The 20,623-nt window shown below is 38.1% G+C and overlaps 1 protein-coding gene across 5 annotated transcripts in view; it reads right to left on the reverse strand.

The window, feature by feature from the left end:
* Positions 1-20,623, reverse strand: part of DNAH6 (dynein axonemal heavy chain 6) — a 342,016-nt gene that overhangs the window by 56,580 nt on the left and 264,813 nt on the right. For all 5 annotated transcript variants that reach the window (XR_005212367.1, XM_037806992.1, XM_037806993.1 and 2 more), the window contains one exon: positions 18,166-18,335. Coding sequence is in view for 4 of the 5 variants with exons in the window: in XM_037806992.1 (XP_037662920.1) it covers positions 18,166-18,335 (170 nt within the window). In the remaining variant the exon portion in view is untranslated. The remainder of the gene's footprint in view (positions 1-18,165; positions 18,336-20,623) is intronic.

Genomic DNA, 20,623 nt, shown 5'->3' on the forward strand with positions numbered 1-20,623 from the left:
TGAAGGTCATGTCAAAATCTCAATGGACAAAGCTAATTGGAAAAATCCCTTAAATGATTTTTCAAAATGAAGAGCTATTGACAAAACTGAAGCATTTAAACTAGCGAAGGGACTTCATAAGGTCATACCTGAAGTTCTCCCCAAATTATTGATTAGAGAAAAAGTCAACAATATACCCAAAATCTCTATAAGCCTATATATGAATATTTTAACAGGCTCAAAAAAAAAAAAAAAAACCTTTAAATAATTAGCAGGTCTTAACCATATTAACTCAGGAACCCTATTTAATTCTACTTTAAAAAATGGCCTTTCAGAAGAACTAAGTATCACTCTATAATGTAAACAACTAAATTGGGCCACAATGGAACCAAATGATTTAGTAAATCTTCCCAACTGGATTGCATATTTAAAAAAAAAAACAAAAAACAAAAAACAAAAAACTAAGAAAAAGAAATCCTTCCAAGCTAAAACAGCAGCTAAGCAAGCCCCAATAAACCTTCTAGGCACCAGGGTTTAGGGTGTTGGTACATTTACTTATTGTAAATAACCTGGACATTTGAAAACAGACTGCCTAAAACTTCCTGAAAACAGCAGCAATCCTCCCTAATGCTCTTTGCCCTCTAAGAAAGCAAAGTGCCTTTCAATGTGACTGATAGGGCTGCCACAGGACACAGAAGAGGCTTTTCCAATTGTCTGCACCACATCGTTAGGTGAAACAGATCTGATAATTGAAAACAATTGGAAATGAGGGCATATGGGCTCTAGTAGATACCTTCTCTGTCTTAATTCCCACCATCCTCACTAACCCCCTCCTTGGAGTACAGAAACAATTCAAACGGTGGGAGTCTCCAACAAACCCATGACAGTCTTTTTTTTTTTTTTTTTTTTTAAATGTCACCACTGTGAAACATTTATTGAGCAGTCATTCATCATTCATTCATTCATTTTTTTTTTTTTAAGCCCAACTCTATTTTTTATTATTAGATTCAAAGGACATCAAATCATTCTGCCAAATTGCTGTAAGTTTCTAAATATTCTCAATTTCTGTACTTACTTTGTCACAGACTGGTAACAAAGAGTTCACTAACCAGTGCTGGCCTAAGGACCGCATTTTTTTTTTTTTTAATGGGTTTTTTTTTGTTTGTTTGTTTTTGTTTTTGTTTTTTTATCTTCATTTTATTGAGATATATTCACATACCACGCAGTCATACAAAACAAATCGTACTTTCGATTGTTCACAGTACCATTACATAGTGGTACATTCATCACCCAAATCAATCCCTGGCACCTTCATTAGCACACACACAAAAATAACAAGAATAATAATTAGAGCGAAAAAGAGCAATTGAAGTAAAAAAGAACACGGGGTACCTTTGTCTGTTTGTTTTCTTCCCCTATTTTTCTACTCATCCATCCATAAACTAGACAAAGTGGAGTGTGGTCCTTATGGCTTTCCCAATCCCATTGTTACCCCTCATAAGCTACATTTTTATACAACTGTCTTCGAGATTCATGGGTTCTGGGTTGTAGTTTGATAGTTTCAGGTATCCACCACCAGCTACCCCAATTCTTTAGAACCTAAAAAGGGTTGTCTAAAGTGTGCGTAAGAGTGCCCACCAGAGTGACCTCTCGGCTCCTTTTGGAATCTCTCTGCCACTGAAGCTTATTTCATTTCCTTTCACATCCCCCTTTTGGTCAAGAAGATGTTCTCTGTCCCATGATGCCAGGTCTACATTCCTCCCCGGGAGTCGTATTCCATGTTGCCAGGGAGATTCACTCCCCTGGGTGTCTGATCCCACGTAGGGGGGAGGGCCGTGATTTCACCTTTCAAGTTGGCTTAGCTAGAGAGACAGGGCCACATCTGAGCAACAAAGAGGCATTCGGGAGGAGGCTCTTAGGCACAACCATAGGGAGGCCTAGCCTCTCCTTTGCAGCAACCGTCTTCCCAAGGGTAAAACCTGTGGTAGAGGGCTTAACCCATCAAACCACCAGTCCCCTATGTCTGTGGTCATGTTAGCAACCATGGAGGTGGGGTAGGCGAATACCCCTGCATTCTCCACAGGCTCCTCAAGGGGGCACTACATCTTTTTTTTTTCCCTTGTTTTTTTTTTTTTTTTTTTAACTTTCCCTTCTTTTTTAAATCAACTGTATGAAAAAAAAAGTTAAAAAGAAAACAAACATACAATAAAAGAACATTTCAAAGAGACCATAACAAGGGATGAAGAAAAAGACAACTAACCTAACTGCTTAACTTCCAACATGTTCCTACTTTACCCCAAGAAAGTTACCTAATATAGCAACATTTCTGTGAACTTGCTCCTACTATATCCATCAGAAATTAACAGACCATAGTCATTCCCAGAATGTTAAATAGCTTATCTGTTCTTCTTGGATTATTGTTCCCTCTTCCTTAATTGCTCTCTATTGCTAGTTCCCCTACATTCTACATTATAAACCATTTGTTTTACATTTTTCAAAGTTCACATTAGTGGTAGCATATAATATTTCTCTTTTTGTGCCTGGCTTATTTCGCTCAGCATTATGTCTTCAAGGTTCATCCATGTTGTCATATGTTTCACGAGATCGTTCCTTCTTACTGCCGCGTAGTATTCCATCGTGTGTATATACCACATTTTATTTATCCACTCATCTGTTGGAGGACATTTGGGTTGTTTCCATCTCTTGGCAATTGTGAATAATGCTGCTATCAACATTGGCGTGCAGATATCTGTTCGTGTCACTGCTTTCCGATCTTCCGGGTATATACCGAGAAGTGCAATCGCTGGTTCGAATGGTAACTCTATATCTAGTTTTCTAAGGAACTGCCAGACTGACTTCCAGAGTGGCTGAACCATTATACAGTCCCACCAACAATGAATAAGAGTTCCAATTTCTCCACATCCCCTCCAGCATTTGTAGTTTCCTGTTTGTTTAATGGCAGCCATTCTAACCGGTGTTAGATGGTATCTCATTGTGGTCTTAATTTGCATCTCTCTAATAGCTAGTGAAGCTGAACATTTTTTCATGTGTTTCTTGGCCATTTGTATTTCCTCTTCAGAGAACTGTCTTTTCATATCTTTTGCCCATTTTATAATTGGGCCGACTGTACTATTGTTATTGAGTTGTAGGATTTCTTTATATATGCAAGATATCAGTCTTTTGTCAGATACATGGTTTCCAAAAATTTTTTCCCATTGAGTTGGCTGCCTCTTTACCTTTTTGAGAGATTCCTTTGAGGTGCAGAAACTTCTAAGCTTGAGGAGTTCCCATTTATCTATTTTCTCTTTTGTTGCTTGTGCTTTGGGTGTAAAGTCTAGGAAGTGGCCGCCTAATACAAGGTCTTGAAGATGTTTTCCTACATTATCTTCTAGGAGTTTTATGGTACTTTCTTTTATATTGAGATCTTTGGTCCATTTTGAGTTAATTTTTGTGTAGGGGGTGAGGTAGTGACTTTGGGGGCCTTATCAAAGATCAGTCGGCCATAGATCTGAGGGTCTCTCTCCGAATTCTCAATTCGATTCCATTGATCTATATGTCTATCTTGTACCAGTACCATGCTGTTTTGGCAACTGTGGCTTTATAATAAGCTTCAAAGTCAGGGAGTGTAAGTCCTCCCACTTCGTTTTTCTTTTTTAGAGTGTCTTTAGCAATTCGAGGCATCTTCCCTTTCCAAATAAATTTGATAACTAGCTTTTCCAAGTCTGCAAAGTAGGTTGTTGGAATTTTGATTGGGATTGCATTGAATCTGTAGATGAGTTTGGGTAGAATTGACATCTTAATGACATTTAGCCTTCCTATCCATGAACATGGAATATTTTTCCATCTTTTAAGGTCCCCTTCTATTTCTTTCAGTAGAGTTATGTAGTTTTCTTTGTATAGGTCTTTTACATCTTTGGTTAAGTTTATTCCTAGGTACTTGATTTTTTTAGTTGCTATTGAAAATGGTATCTTTTTCTTGAGTGTCTCTTCAGTTTGTTCATTTCTAGCATATAGAAACATTACTGACTTATGTGCATTAACCTTGTATCCCGCTACTTTGCTAAATTTGTTTATTAGCTCTAGTAGCTGTATCGTCGATTTCTCAGGGTTTTCTAGATATAAGATCATATCATCTGCAAACAATGACAGTTTTACTTCTTCTTTTCCAATTTGGATGCCTTTTATTTCTTTACCCATGACAGTCTTTTAAGTCCCTTCCAACTTCCTTTCAGTTATGACCTTTACAAGGCACTCATCAATTTTTATTAGTCCTATCTACTTCAATTCACTTTCCCGGAAAAGATTTCTTGGGTTATTCCAAGCACACATACATATCTTTCTCCCCAAAGGGGGAAATTAGTTTGGAACTCTTAAAACCAGATTCAACAGACCAGGATAAGGAATTAAATTCCATACACATTCCTGTCATTTCAGTCAAAGAAATAAAATTTAAATGCCACCGTCTTTCAGATATGAGTCCGACCCCTTTAGCAGCAACCTTTCTGTCCCACTTATCTCTGACTTCAGGGCCTCTTTCTAGACCTTGGCGGAATCCAAAGCATTTTAACTTTTCCCCCTCCCGAGAGCAAACCTCAACCAAGATGATTTTTAGGCCTTGCAGGATATTGTAGAAATAGGTGTCCTAATTTTTCTTTAATGGCGCAAACTTTATATGCCTTGTTTAAAGCTAAACAAACTGAGCCACTTAATTAGGATGAAAATAGTCAACATTCCTTTAAGGAAATAAAGCACAGTGTGCGCAGCACTCCCACTCTGGGATACCCTCATTACAAATTACCCTTTTTTCTCCTTGTCCATGAAGGAGAATGGAATGAATGCCTTAGGCTTCCTTACACAAAAGCACAGAAACCTACATAGACCTCGAGGACATTAGAGTCAGCAGTTAGATACCTTAGCCAAGGGACTTCCCCTTGCGCCTCGCCTGAGATCCATTGCTGCAATACAAAACATTTAGAATCACTTGCAGAATTATGGGAATTAATTAATAACATAAATTAACTATTTAAGCCCCGTCATTCTGTTGAAATCCTCTCTACCAACAGATTAACTTCTATCAAATTCTCTTACTTTCCCCTCCCAATGACTTTGTTTTTTGTTACAGCCTTAATTTGCTACTTTTACTTCCTACTATTTCTGAGAAAACTCCCATGACTGCATGGCTTTAACTGACTCATTATTAACACATTCAAATACATTTACAGGAAACCCCAATTAATAATGCAAACGTTATGTGGCAAACAGATGGTTCCCACCTTAAATACAGCTCAAGAATCTATCTGGTTGGATATGCTATTACCTCTAATTATGAAACAAAGGAGTAAATTCCTTACCTAACGCTATGTCAGCCCAGCAAGCCATAATTTTTGCCCTCACAAAAACCTGTATACTTGCAGAAGGAGAAACAGAAAATACATACGCTGATAGTGTAAAGAGAAATTAAGAATTAACAAATAATTAGGATGACCGAATCATTATAAAGATGACTTTTTCTTACTTTCTAGTATATTGTAGAATAGCCAATTACTGAAACACACTGGACTGTAACCCAGATGCCTTGATCTTTAGCAATGATTGTATAACTATATAATCGTTACCTTGTGGTTGTAAAAATCTCATGACTGGCCCTGCTTGTACTCCCTTATCCTGTTTTACAACTTTAGAGTCTTATGATTACACAGACAACCCCCTAATATTTATTATCACTAACTGCCGACTACAGAGTTTATACTTGCTATTGTAATGGTTATTTTCACTTAGTTCTGGCTTAGTTCAACCCCTTTACATGGCACTATAGTTGTTTACACTTCTTACTGTAATGGTTACTTTAGCTGAGTTCTACCCCTTTACATGGTACTATAGTTGTTTACTCTTGTTATTGTAATGGTTACTTTAGCTTAGCTCCACTCCTTTACATTTTGTAAATTGTAGTTGTTTATACTTGTTATTGTAACGGTAACAATTCCACCTCTCTCTGTTTCAAGTCATAAATACCCTAAACTCCTTAGACAGATTTCAGACCTACAGGCCACCTGTTCTCCTTGCTTCACATGCATGAACTCTTTCTCCCTTTTGGAACTCCAGTGTGGTAGGTTGGCTGTTAATGCACATTGGGCAGAGAACCCTGCATTTGATCGGCATCAGTATTTGGCATGCTTTTGAGGTGGTTCATGATTTTGGGATGCTATGTAAACAAAGAGTTTTTAACCCTCCAATGGAAGATATATATATATATATATATATAAAACAACAACTCATATGTTAAAGAATTGCTAGATGCTACACTGTTACCAAAGGTTTTGACCATAATTAAAATTCTTGATCATTCTTGGGCAAAGCACTGGTACTTGGTAACTACATGACAGATAAATAGCTTCAAAAAGTGCAGTGACAAATTCTAATCTATTCTTGTTTCTATAATAATTTTGAACCAAACAACTCTATTGGAAACAAAAAAAAAAATTACTCCTTAATACTCAACAAAATACTTCTCAGGAGATTAAAAAAATGGAAAAACACTGGCTGCTTTTATAAGCCTGCAATTAAATCAGGGTTTAGTCTTAATGGTAAATGAGTGTTCCCTACTTGCTTCCAGGGAACTGTTTTGGAAATTATTCATAATATGTCTCACCGGAATACTGATAAAATGGTAAACAGAGGAAAACAGTATTTCTGGAAACCATTCCCTAAAATAGCTATGGAAAATGTACTATAATTGTTTAATTTGTCCCAAGCATAATCCAGGAAAACCTTTCTGTAGCTCTCTAGTACATTTTCCCTTACCTACTGGACCTTTTGAAATTTGGCAATTGGACTTTATTCAATTACCTCCATTCCAAGTCTATAAATATGTTTTAATAATGAGTTGCATGTTCCCTCATTGGGCTGAAAGCTTTCCCTGTAGACAAGCTTCTGCAGCTACCATCACTAAGGTATTATTAGAAAAAATAATTCCAAATTGGGGATTTACCTTGCAGCTTCACAGTAACGGAGGAACCCACTTCAGAAGACAAATTATGCAAAATATGGCCTATTTTGTAACCTTTTCTTTGTGCCTATCACCCCCAATCTCCAAGCTTAGCAGAAAGAACTCCACACTAAACCTATTCCTCCCCCATCTTGCTGCACCCAGCCCTTTCCCCATACCCACCCTGACTGGTTCCTCTTGACTCACTGAGGGAAAATGATCTACTTCAAGCTCATTTAAAGATTAATGTTTCTATGGAAACTGGATGCCCACTATAGCAGAACTCAGACCTTGGATCTGAACTGAATTAAGAGCCATAATTAAAGATTTCCACAAATAGGACCAGGAAATATCCATAGAAGAATTTAGACAAGCTATTGGTTACATGTGCAATTTCTCATATGAATGAACTGTCTTTTGTTATGAAACATTTCAAATATGCAGAAAATAAATCTGAATCAAAAACACATATCCAAGAACATAGTTAAGTGCATAGAATACAAAAGGGGATGTATCAGGCAAAGTATGGAGACAAGATCTCCTGAAGAATTAGCATGAAGTTCTTTGTCTTTAGATTTGAAGCTGTGAAATTTGTCTCTCTAGTGAAGTGTACGGTTCATAATTCTACCCTAGGAGAGGAAGAGGCAATACTATAAAAGTATGTACAAAGCCAACCCAGGAGCGTGTATGCCCCACCACCATTGCTCAATGGCATTTGCCACCTTCATACTAAGAGGCGGAGAGTTCTCTGCTGTTTCCCATAGTGCAATAAAGATATTGTCCACGTAAAAGATACCTAACAACTCCTATTTCATCCACTCAGTGGAGAGGTTTCCTGTATTCCAGTTATTATAATCAGTGGAGGTGAAGCAGCCCTTGTTCACATCACTGATGCAATGGCCTGAATACAGCCGACAGCTCTGCCAGGCTGGTCGGAGTGTAGAAGATATCTTGGCTTGGCATTTCTTATCAGTTCCTCAGCTCCAGCTTCTGTGCACTCTATATCTAAAATAGCCTCACTTTCAGAGTCCTGTGCAGATCCCACTCCATCCAAGAAAGTCTTCTTATCCTGAAGAAGACTTCATTCCCTAGTTTTGGAGTCTCTCTCTCTGTGCTCCCTGTATTGCATTCCTGTGGGTTCTCAGATAGAGTCCCTGACCTGCTTGCTTCTCAAGAGCTCCTTCCAAATCACATGGCTGGATCAGAGCAACTTCTCCCTGTGATCCCTCTGGAATTTTGCTGTCTTTATTTTCACTAAGACCGTTATGGTGATAATGACAAGGACTTGCTGTAAAATTGCTCAGATTTCTCATAATCTCTATGATCTGGATAGCCAGGCTTTCTTGATGATCACCATCTGTGAATTCCATTTCTGGGTTGCAGGTATTTTACCACCATCTCATGGATCAGAAATTGTGCAGTTTCCTCCTTCCTTATCATCAAGTCATTTGCTAGGAGCTCCTTCTCACTTTCTTTTTTAAAAACTGAGTTTCTCCACATATGTGACTGTGGAGATCCAGGGCCTGGGCTCCCCATCCATACTGAGGGCAAGTTACTGTATGTAGATGCCCACATGTGGGCCAGAAATTAAAGGTCAACAGTCACCATAAGGAAAGAAAGAATGTACAGATGGTACTGTAAACCACTTATCTTGTAAAGCATTCAAAGTTCTCTCCCCTGTTGTTTATGTTGTTAACAAATCTCCAGACCCCTGTGTAATGAGACCCCAATGAAACTCTGTTCTCGTACTGTATGGCATGTCTTTGTCCTAAACCCTTATAAGCTGCCCCTTGCACTCCCACCTTTGTGGAGCGAGACTTCCATTTTCTGACTGGCCACAAGAGACCCTCCTGTTCATAAGTCCTAATAAAACTCATGTGCCTGGTGTGCTCTTTGGTCTTGTGGCTGCCCTGACCCGAGCCCTCCAAGAGCTGGGCTGGAACAGTGACTCTGTTACGTCTTGCTTAGCATCCTTTAATTGGTCCACCATTTGTTCCTTCACATGGTCTCTGGATGAGGCCCTCAAAGTATTTTTTTAGTCTGTTTTCCCAACGGAAACCCACTGTGCATTCCCATAAGGGAATTTTTGAATTCAAAGGAATACATTTGGGTTGATGTGGCAGAAATTCACCCTTGAGAAACTCTCTGTGCCTGGGAGGGGTAGTTTTGTTCTTTCACTGCAAATTAACAATCGGTTCATTGAAAATAAGCTTAAATATTTGGGAATAATGACTCCCTGCTCATCCTTCATTAGTGCCCAAATCTCATTAATGCTATAGCATTTCAGATGATGAATAAGGATCCAGGTGGCCTACTGGATTTCTGCATTACAACAGAACACTTGTGCTTACACTTCTCACCATCATACTCAAGTTTCCAAGCCTTAAAGAAGGAATCAAGAGAATGATGCATGGAATAAGGAAGTGTTTTTTTTTTTTGTTTGTTTGTTTGTTTTCTTTGTGGAAGGTCAGTGGTCATTAAACTGGTTTGAGGAAATGTTGTATCTCAAAATCAAAATTAGTAATACTAATTGCATATTGTGGTAGTATTATCAGAAAAAACTCATCAAAGTAAATTTTCTTCCTCAAGTTCAGTATTAATCTTTCACATTTTTCTATATCCTCTTTCAACTGATGCATAAGATGTCTTAAAAACTCCTGACAGTAAAATACTCAACAAACTAAGAGTAGAAGGAAACTTCCTCAACTCATACTTAATGGTGAAAGACTGAACACTTTCCTCTTATGATCATGAATAAGACAAGAATGTCCACTCTTGCCACTTCTACCCAACATTGTACTGGAAGTTCTAACCAGGGCAATTAAGGAAGGAAATGAAATCAAAGGCATCCAGATTGGAGAAGAAGAATCAAAACTATCTCTATTTGTAGATGACATGATCTTGTACATAGAAAAGCATCATGAATCCCCTAAAAATTGTTAGAACTATGGAGGACACACAATCAATATCCAAAAATCAATTGTTTACAGTAGCCATGAGAAAAAGCAAAAATGAAATTAAGAAGACAATTCCATTTACAATAGCTATTGTAAATGTATTGGTATGCATTTAACAAAAGCAGCACAAAATTTACATTCTCAAAACTACAAAACATTGTTGAAAAAATTAAAGAAGAGCTAGTTAAATGGAAAGCTATCTTATGTTCATGGATTGGAAGACAATCATGGTTAGATCGCGAACTCCCCAAACTAATCTATAGATTCCATGCAATTCCTAACAAAATCCCAGGTGGCATCTGTTCAGAAATTGACAAGCTGAACCTAAAATTTTTATGGAAATTCAAGGAACCCAGAATAGGGAAAAACAATCTTGAAAAAGAACAAATTTAGAGGACTTACACTTCCCAATTTCAAAATTTACTACGAAGTACAGTAATAAAGACTGGCATAGGATAGACATATAGATGACTAGAATGAATATGAGAGTTCAGAAATAAATCCTCACACTTACAGTCAATTGAGTTTTGACTGGGGTCTTGGGACAATTCAAGGGGTAAAGAATAGTCTTTTCAACAGTGTTCAGACACCTGGGTATCCATATGCAAAAGACTCAAGTTGGACCTTTATCTCATACTACATGTAAAAATTAACTCAAAATGAATCAAAGATCTAAATGTAGGAGATTAAACTCTCAAACGCTTAGAAGAAAAAATCCAGTTCTCAGATATGACACCAAAAGTAAAGTGACAAAAGAAAAAATAAATAAATTGGTCTTCATAAAAATTAAAAACTTCTGCACTTCAAAGGACATCATCCAGAAAATGAAAGGACAACTGACAGAATGAGAGAAAATATTTGCAAGTCCTATATATAAGGGACTTGACTCTAGAATATATAAAGAAATATTGTAACTCCATAATAAAAAACAACCAAGTTGAAAAATGGGCAAATGATCTGAATTGACAGTTCTACAAATAGCCAATGAGTACCTGAAACGATTCTCATCATCATAAGCCATTAGGGAAATGCAAATCAAAACCATATGCAATACCACTTCACACCTGCTAGGATGGTTAGAATAAAAAATAAAGATAATAACAAATGTTGATGGGGACCTGGAGAAATCAGAATCCTTATACACAGCTGGTGGGAACAAGCTGCAGCCACCTTTGAAAACAGTCTGGCAGTTCCTCAAACAGTTAAATAGTTATTATATGACCTAGCAATTCCATTCCTAAGTATATCCAAGAGAAATGAAAACATGTCTACACAAAACTTGTACACAAATGTTCATAGCAGTATGATTCCAAAGAATCAAAAGATGGAAACAAGATAAATGTCCATCAACTGATGAACAGATAAATAAAATTCATGGGGCCCAGAAGAGCCAAAATATTCTTGGAGGGAAAGAAACCCACAAAATTGAAGGACTCAGACTTCCCAACTCAATACTACAAAGCTGCAGTAACCCAGACAATGTGGACTGGAAAAAGTATAGAACTATAGATCTATGTAATAGAATTGAGAGTTCAGAAATTAACACACTTACGGTCAACTAATTTTTGACAACAGTGCCAAGACAATTCAGTGGGAAAAGAATAGTCTTTTCAACAAGTCATGCTGGGAAAACTGGATATCCATTTGTAGAAGAATGAAGTTGGAGCCTGATCTCATACCATATACAAAAATTATCTCAAAATGAATCCAAAGACATAAGCATGTAAGATCTAAAAATATAAAACTCTTAGAAGACAACATAGGTGTTAATCTTTGTGACCCTGGAGTAGGCAATGGCTTCTTAAATATGAAACCAGAAGCACAAGCAACAACAACAAATAAACTGAACATCACCAAAATTAAAAACTTTTGTGCTTCAAAGATACCTTCAAGAAAGTGAAAAGACAACCCACCTAAAGTGAGAAAATTTTTTCAATTCATACATCTGATAAGGGACTTATATCTAAAATATATAAAGAACACTTTACAGCTCTGTTTTAGTTTGCTAAGCTGCCAAAAGCAAATACCATAAAATGAGTTGGCTTTAACAATGGGAATTTATTACCATACAAGCTTACAGTTTTGAAGCCATGAAAATATCTAAATCAAGGCATCATCAAGACGATGCTTTCTTCCTAAAGATCAGCTGCTGATGATCCTGGACTACTCCGTCACCTGGAAAAGCACACAGTGGCGTCTCCTGGTCTCTCTGTTCTCTTCCGGGTTTCATCGCTTTCAGCTTCTTGCTTCCCTGGCTTTCTTTCTCTTTGTCTGGATTTTATTCTCTTATGAAGGACTCCAGTAAGAAGATTAAGACCCACTCTGAATGAGGTGGGTCACATCAAGTTAAGATCCTACTCTCCAAAAGATCCTATTTACAATGGGTCCACACCCGCAGGAATGGATTAATTTTAAGAACATACTTTTCTGGGGGTACCTACAGCTTTAAACCACCACAAACTCCAAAATAAAAAGACAAATAATCAAATTAAAAATGGGTAAAGTATCTGAATAGACATTTCTCTGAAGAAGATATGCAAATGGCCAATAAGCATAAAAAAATTGAATATTATTGGCCATCAGGGAAATGCAAGTCAAAGCTACAATAATATATCACTTCATACTCACTAGGATGACTATAATGAAAAAAATAATAGTAAGTGTTAGTGAGGATGTGGAGAAATGGGAGCCCTCACCTCTGCTGGTGGGAATGTGGAATGGTGCTGCCGTATTGGAAAGCAGCTGGGTGGTTCCTCAAAAGGTGAAACAGAGTCACCACTCTTAGTATATTCACAAAAGAATTCAGAACATGTCTACACAAAACTTGTACACAGTCACAGCAGCATTGTTCATAATAATGAATATTATTATAAGTGTCTGTCAGCTGATGAATGGATAACAAAATGTGGTATATCCATAAAATAGATTATTATTCAGCCATAAATAGGACTGAAGTACTGATACATGCCGCAGCATGGATGAACCTTGAAAATGTTATGCAAAGTGAAAGAAGCCAGTCACAAAAGACCACAAATGATTCCATTCATAGGAAATGTCTAGAACACAAATTAATAGAGACAGAAACAAGATTAGTGGTTGCCAAAGGCTTGGGGCAAAGTGGGCATTGAGGAGTGATGGCTAGGGGAGTGAATTTCTTTTTGGGGTAATGAAAAATGGTCTAAATTGATTGTGGTGATGTATGAATACCTCTGTGACAATACAGGAAGCCACTGAATTGAACATTTTAAATGAGTAAATTGAATGATGTGTGAATTAAAAGACTCTTGGGGGTCTTTCTGCACATGATCAGAGACTATCTCTGCAATGGCTGAAGTAGCTTTTATTTTATTTATTTTTTTAAATATTTTCAATGAACTCTTGGCTAGCCCCTATGTCACAGAGATGTTTCCTAGCAAGCATTCATGCCAAGCATCTGATAAGAATAATGTGGAGAATTTTCTTCCCTGGGACAGCTTGCTTAAATAAACAATCAGCACATGGTAGAAGTGACAACAGGGACTTAAAATTGCATCCTTGTAACTGGAGTTTCTCAAATTTGTAAAGCCTTGTCACTGTTGCTCTGGGTAAGAGGAGTTCATCCTGGGTAATTCTGGTTACACTGTGTTTTTTCACCAGAGAGAAAATGTTGCCTCAAAGAATCTACCAGCATCTCCAGGTGGAGGAAGCCTTGACTGGCACTAGATTGGCACTACAGCACTGTCGAGGTTAGGGTTCCCAGAAGATTTACCTTTGGAGGCCAAGGATGCTGCAGGCCATGGCGTAATCCTGGTGTCCTGTCCCACCTGGCTGCTTAGAACACAGCGGTTTCTCCTTATCTAGGCTTAATTACCCTAAAGCAGTGGCTCTCAAAGTGTGGCCCTGGGGTCAGCAGCACCAGCGTCACCTGGAAACTTGGTGGAAATGCAGGTTCTTAGGCCCCATCCCAGGCCTACTGAATGAGGTGCTCCTCAGGGTGGGTCTCAGGAATCTGTGTTTTATGACATGCCTTCCAGGTGATTCTGATGTACAACAAAAATTGACAACCAAGTACTTTTCTTAGCTCTGTGTTTTGGTGATGAATTATTCTCTTGTCAGGCAATCTTTATTTGGCTCTTAACTAAATGGTAGTTTTTTTCTTCTTTCCAGTAAAAATTTCTGATAATCTTTTCCTGAGAGTGATGGTCATATTGATTGTTGGAATGACAGGCATTTATACTTCCTCTTGCAGTTCCAATGAGTCCATCACCTGGTTTACCAAGAATTTTTTGAGATGGATTTTCATCTTTAGGTCCAAACATACATTTCTGAAGGAGGCAGAATTTTTGTGCAATTTGGCAGTATATCACATGAGCTACCTGTGTGGGAATATCCTTTTCCTCCCAAAGAAGCAGTTAACTCCCCCTTGTAGAGGTGCTGGACTCCCAAGGGTCTGGGATGTGACCCAGGCTGACTATTCGGAACCCTTTCATTGCAGAGATTTTTTCCCTGGTTTTGTCTTTTTTTAAGGCAGGGAATCTAGATCTTCAATGTTGAAACCAAATTTGGAATTCCAGCTTCTTTAGCAAATCATTCTCTGGAATCAGTGCCAGGGTAGAGGGTGTTCCTAAATGCCGTGATGAGGGGACGTGATTGGAGGAATTGTAACTGGTGCGATGTCATCTGGCTTCTCTACCTTGAATCCTGTCATGGTCTTGGCTTGATTCAGACCCTTCTGTTCATTATAATGGGTGTCTAGCTCTTCTTTCTGAAATCAAGTCTGGTTTCTGCCCTCCTCTGAGTTGATTTGGGAAGCAAGTTTTTGTTTCGTAGCATAACCTGGTCAAATGCATTGATGAGAATTTTCAATTGTAAATTTGGTATGACTGTGTCTACCATTCATTGCTTTAATCAACTTTGGGGAACAATCCTGGGACGTGTTGGAAGAGAGTCCTGGTGTTGAAGGATGTGACTAAGGGCTAAAACATTTTTTATTACGGAAAATTCCAAGCACATATAAAATTAGAGAACGGTATGATGAACCTGACACTTCACCCAACTTCAACATTTATCAAGATAAAGCCACTCTTGTTTTATCGATACCCCCATTGACTCCCCCACTCCCTAGGATTATTTTGAAGTAAACATTATGCATTATATTATCCTTAAGTAATTCAATATGTGCTTCAACAAGTTAAAGACTCTTTAAAAACATATAAACTGCAGTACCATAATCACATTTTAAAAATGCCAATAATTCTTAATATCATCAAACATCTAATCAGTGTTCACCTTTCCCTGATTAAATTAGAAATGCTGTGTGTGTGTGTGTGTGTGTGTGTGTGTTTAAATAGTAGTATGCTTAAACTGATATCTAAATAAGATGAATACAGAGAGATTGGATGAATTTTCTCCTAAGTGCCTTAGAAATCTGTAGCTTTACCCTCCATCTCCTCTTTTCCCTTGCAAATGAAAACAAACAAACCAAAAATTGTGTTGCTTTTATTGTTGAAGAAACCGGGTTGTTTGTCTTGCAGAATTTCTCATAGTCTAGAATCTTATAGCCTCAATGTCTTAATCTTTAAAACTCCTTCTTTGGGGCTCATGTTGTCTAGTCATCCCCTCATTTTTGTCAGCATCCTACCTGGTCTCCATTTCACGTGAAGCCTTTCCACCTGGCTCATAGTCCTCTCCATTACACGTCTGTTCCATTTAACAAGTGCTAACTGAGTAATCAACTACATCTCGGGCATTGTCTGGCCACCATCCTAGGTAACCAACTCAGTTTCAGGGTCCAAGTGGATAGGCAACATCATAACCTCATGTTTCTCGGCATCTAACTCCAGTACATACCATCTTGTCTCCTTCTCAGCCACCCATCTATGGAGACCCTCTGGGTTGACATCACTTGGGACTGCTCCATATGAGAAGCTTCACATATAACTATGAATACAATCTCTCCCATCTTTCCAGCTATGCTAGTCCTTTAGTTCAACTACATCTGCTCCCGAAGAATCCTTCAATCCATGGCTCTTCCTTTTTCCCCAGCCCTTTCTTAACTCTCCTCCTCTTCCCAGAACTGCTCTGACCAACACCCTCAATGGCCTTTCACCCCATTCTTCTACTGCAATTGTCCATAGAATAACTCATCAACACTATTCTCTGATAATTGTGTCAACTCCACAATTTATTTTCTGTATTCCTACAGAGATGGCAGAAAATCCTTCAACACAGCACTAAGATCTCCCCACTATCCTTTGGCTTTCTCTAGTGTTCTCTCTCTTTCACTGCTTATAGGAACCATGTCCAGTTTTCTCCAGCGTCTCTTAAACTCACCACACGAATTCTCGGCGGGCAACATTATACTTCTTTATTATCAATAAAATTGGGGATTATATACACAAATATCCTCATCAACTTCCCTTCATCTCATAGGATGAAGTGTCTCCCCTTCTGCGCCAAGCCAACTTGCTATCTGTGTCCTTGATTCCATAACCTCCCATCTTCTCCGGCTTTTCACTCAACAAATTACATACTCCTCTTACAGAGCATGACTTTTCCTTCTAAGCTGGCTTCCTCCCTTTTTGTTTTAGCATGTCTCTGTCACCTTAAAAGAAAAAAGATTCACTTCTTTATTCCTCAGCTGCCCATACTTTTGTTTCTTCCCTTTTCCAGTCAAGCATCTACAAGTAGTTTAAAATCTGCTGATTTTTCCCCTTCACTTCCTCTTTACTCCTCAGTCTGCCAAAGGCTGGCTTCTCTGATATGCCATTCAAACTGATCTGGCAAAATTTACCAATGACCCCAATGGTGCCAAAGCCAAAGCAAACACTTTGGTCCTTAGAAAACTGTAACTTTCTGAGATGCTTCCTGTTGTTGATGACGTTTGCCTTACTGGAACTCTCTACCTCCTGGTTTCCTGACACTTGTTTCTCCTGGAGTTTTTCCTGTTCTTCTGATTATTCCTTCTCATGGGCTCCTCATGTTTCCTCCCTACCTATAAAAGTTTTCATCCTTGGCCAACTTGGCCTCTCATTCTATGATGTGTTGCTCCTTTATAACCTCATCAACCCTCAGGGTTTTACTTTCTGACTCAGTACTGATGACTACCAAATCTTTAATTCTAATCTATTTCTCTCGAAGAGTTTCCTACTTACATATCAGCTGACTGCTATCCACTCTGATAGCTGGCAGTCACTGCAGACTCGTCGACACTATTCTCTGACACTTTTCTCCTTTCACGTTTGCTTAGTTGTTGGCTCAGCTCTCTCCGTTGAGACCCAAGCAGAAGCTGGGAGCCATGCCAGATTCCTCATCTCCACATTGTCCTCCCTCTCTCCAAACTACTACCCTCTATCCTAATTCAGATGCCATCATTTCTTACTTAACTATCCAGCAGTTTTCAGACTGGTCTTGGTGATTATGATAAGTTCATGTGTCACCTTGGCTAGGTTATGGTGCCCAGTTGCTTGGTCAAGCAAGCACTGGCTGATTGTTGCTGTGAGGGTATTTCACAGATGGATTTAAATCACTAGTCGATTGCATCTACAGCTGATTACATACGTCTACAATCAACAAAGAAGATTGCTTCTAGTGATGAAAGGAGTCTTCTCATCCAATTAGTTGGAGGCCTTAACAGTGAGAGATGATAATTTCAGCAGTCAGAAAGAACAATTTCTATTTCCATTTCCGCCAGCCTGCTTCTCCTGCAAAATTCTAACCTTTGTTAGAGTTTCCAACTTGCGGCCTTCCCTGTGAAATTCAGACTTGCCAATCCCCGTGGTCATGTGAGACAATTCCTGTAATAAATCTCTTAATTTATACACACACACACATACACATACATAGATATTTCCTGTCAGTTCTGTTTCCCTAGAGAACTCTGACTCATACAGGGACTGTGGTTTTGTACCCTTCAAATTCCTCCTGCCCACTGTTGACAAGATCTGAAAGGCGCACTAATTTCTTGCTGAAGTCCTGCAGCAGATCTCTCTCCCTCCTGGCAGACAGCACACTCGGAGGACAGCCAGGTCCCTGTCTTTCTGCACACACTGAAAATGTTACGTTCTCGTAATAACACACTTGACTTCTCAGAGCCTCCTCGAGTCTCTATTATTTAGAACCACCTCCCACATATGGCTATTGTTACTCTCTTTAAGAATTTAATAAATCTAACCAATTTATGAATTATAACTGGCATGCTGAGCTTTAGGGGAAATAAGTACAACACAGTCATCTAGTCTTCTTAAAAAAAACACAAAATCCTACCTTTTCTTCTTTACAACATTTAATAAGAATTAGTTTCTGGAAAGAACTCAATTCTGGAGACCAAAAATCCTGTTTCATGACCTCCTTTTCCTGTGATGTGTTGTCCTCTTCCTGTCTTTGTTTAGAATAGGCTTCTGATTCCTGTGGGTTAATATAAGTCTCAAAAGATCCTGGGAAACACAATTTAAAAAGGTGCTGTAATTATATATATATATATTTACTTTGAAATTTAATAAATATATGTTTGGTAATTAAAAATATTTCCACATTTATTGTCAGCTTTAACCACAAATTTAAATACATTAATGTTCCCTACCCAACCAAATTAAAAAGAATTTAAGATTGGATCTGAAAACAAAATCCAATAGCACACCACTTACAAAGAGTAAAACTAAAACAAAATAACAGAGAGTTTAAAAAATAAAAGAATTCAGAGATATATCAAGCAAATATGAGCAAAAAGAAAACCGAAATGGCAAGCTTAATAATGGATAGATTAGAATTCAAGATGAACAAAATTAAATGGGACAAAGTAGGTGAAGTTACATTAATTAAAATGCAAGATCCATAATAAAGATTTAATAAAATGTGCCAGATAATAGCATAAAAATTACATCAAACAATCACTGTTGGAGGTTGAATAAAAAGTAGGGAAAAGCACAAAAGTGATGGGAAATTATCAGCCTATGATAATTTATCAGTCTATGACAGATGAAGTAAATTGAAAATTCTTTCGTAAATAATTTGAACAATATAAATAACAGATGAGTGCATCGACACAAATTCATCTTTTTGCCTCAAGAAGCAGAATACATTGTTTTCCCCCATGGAGAATTTACAAGAAATGGACTTGTATCTCATGTGAGAGTAGGATCCTAGCTAGCCCTTACAGGGGTTATAATGTGTAGTAAGTGTTAGTACTGAAATTCTTATAGTTGCAAGGTGCATGGTGTATTGTAAGCCTCTCAGCAAGCCAACACAATTGGTGTGTCCTCTGGGGATGACACAGCTTCTTTGGGTTGAACATTAGGCGAAATGCATTTCGCGGTGCAAGACCACTTTGTTTAACTAGTCTGCTGAGGCTCTCCTTTGAGACCCTAATGATGGCAATCAAAGAGCTGAATTTTAGCAACAGAAAATTTAGTGACACTCAACTCCATGGCCCCAGAGTACTGTGCAGCTCTGCAAGATTTCTAATTTCTACATGGAATCCAGACAATTACATATACGATACCACAAGGCATGCCACACCACAGGGCATGTCAGTTGAAGGTGGTTGTGTTACTTTAAGGACCAGGTAGCGGCACCATTTATTCCAAGAGGACTTCTTTTCCCCTGAGGTTTTTGTTACTTAATGTATAATCAGTAGGACTCCAGCTAATAAGACAGGCTCTAATAAAGCATATTTTAAATGACAGCTTTCAAACTATAGGACAAGAAGCACTTAGAAACCATCAGAGACAAAGGTTAAGGCAATTAGGAAGCTTTTAAAGGTAAGAATGATACTGGAATAAATAATTAAGCATCATCTGCAAAGGTCTAAACTCATTTTCAGAACACAAGCCGTCCATCACACATGCCCAGACCGTCACGATTCTGTAGATTTCTACAATAATCCTTTAAATTTAACAAATAAAAGCACAAATTGTTTTTAATTGTTGAATTTTTGAGTCCCAGGTAATAGGGGATAATACACCTTTTATCCAAAAATGATGAGTGGTCCCCAGAATTACTCCGCCAGTCCACTTCTACCCCATCCCTTTTTCTTTGTCTCTCTGTATATAAAGGGCTTTGTCTAGCACTTTCTGCTTTAGATCTCTACCTAATTTGTCCATATCTGGGCTTCTCCTTTGTGCATTTTTCTTTCTGTGTACCACCTCTATTCTTAGCTGTCTTGTTTAACTGGCCCACAATACAGAAACATAATTATTATTTGAAGTATTTATTAAGGAGCATTTTATTTTTTCTAGTCTTTATTGGGAAATAAAATGAGTAAATAAGGATCTCAGGAATTCTGGTCCACATATTAAATGTATAAGGGTAACCACTAAAAGAACAGAAATAGAAGATAGAACTTCAAATCAGTCGAGGGGAAATAAAAAGATAAGTAGACTGTAGACTAGCCACAAAAGGCAAGAAAGAAGAAGAAAAAAAAAAATGAAGCAAAGAAAAAGCCTGGCAAGAAAAAAAATCCCTACAAAATAAGATGATATAACTAAGTCCAAATAGGTCAGGGTTTCTCAACCTCAGCACCTCTGACATTTTGGACCAACGAATTATTTGTTGAGGGTTTGTCCTGAGCAGCTCCCCAGGTGGTGGAGGATTGAACTGTGGACCCCAGCAAAGGTGTGTTCTTAATCTTAATCCACGATCTTGTGGGAGTGAACCCACTGTGAATAAGACCTCTCGAAGATGTTATCTTTATTTAAAGTACTGTCCAACTGAATGAGGGTGAGTC

Source organism: Choloepus didactylus, chromosome 17, assembly GCF_015220235.1.
Source record: "Choloepus didactylus isolate mChoDid1 chromosome 17, mChoDid1.pri, whole genome shotgun sequence".
Classification (NCBI taxonomy): Eukaryota; Metazoa; Chordata; class Mammalia; order Pilosa; family Megalonychidae; genus Choloepus; species Choloepus didactylus.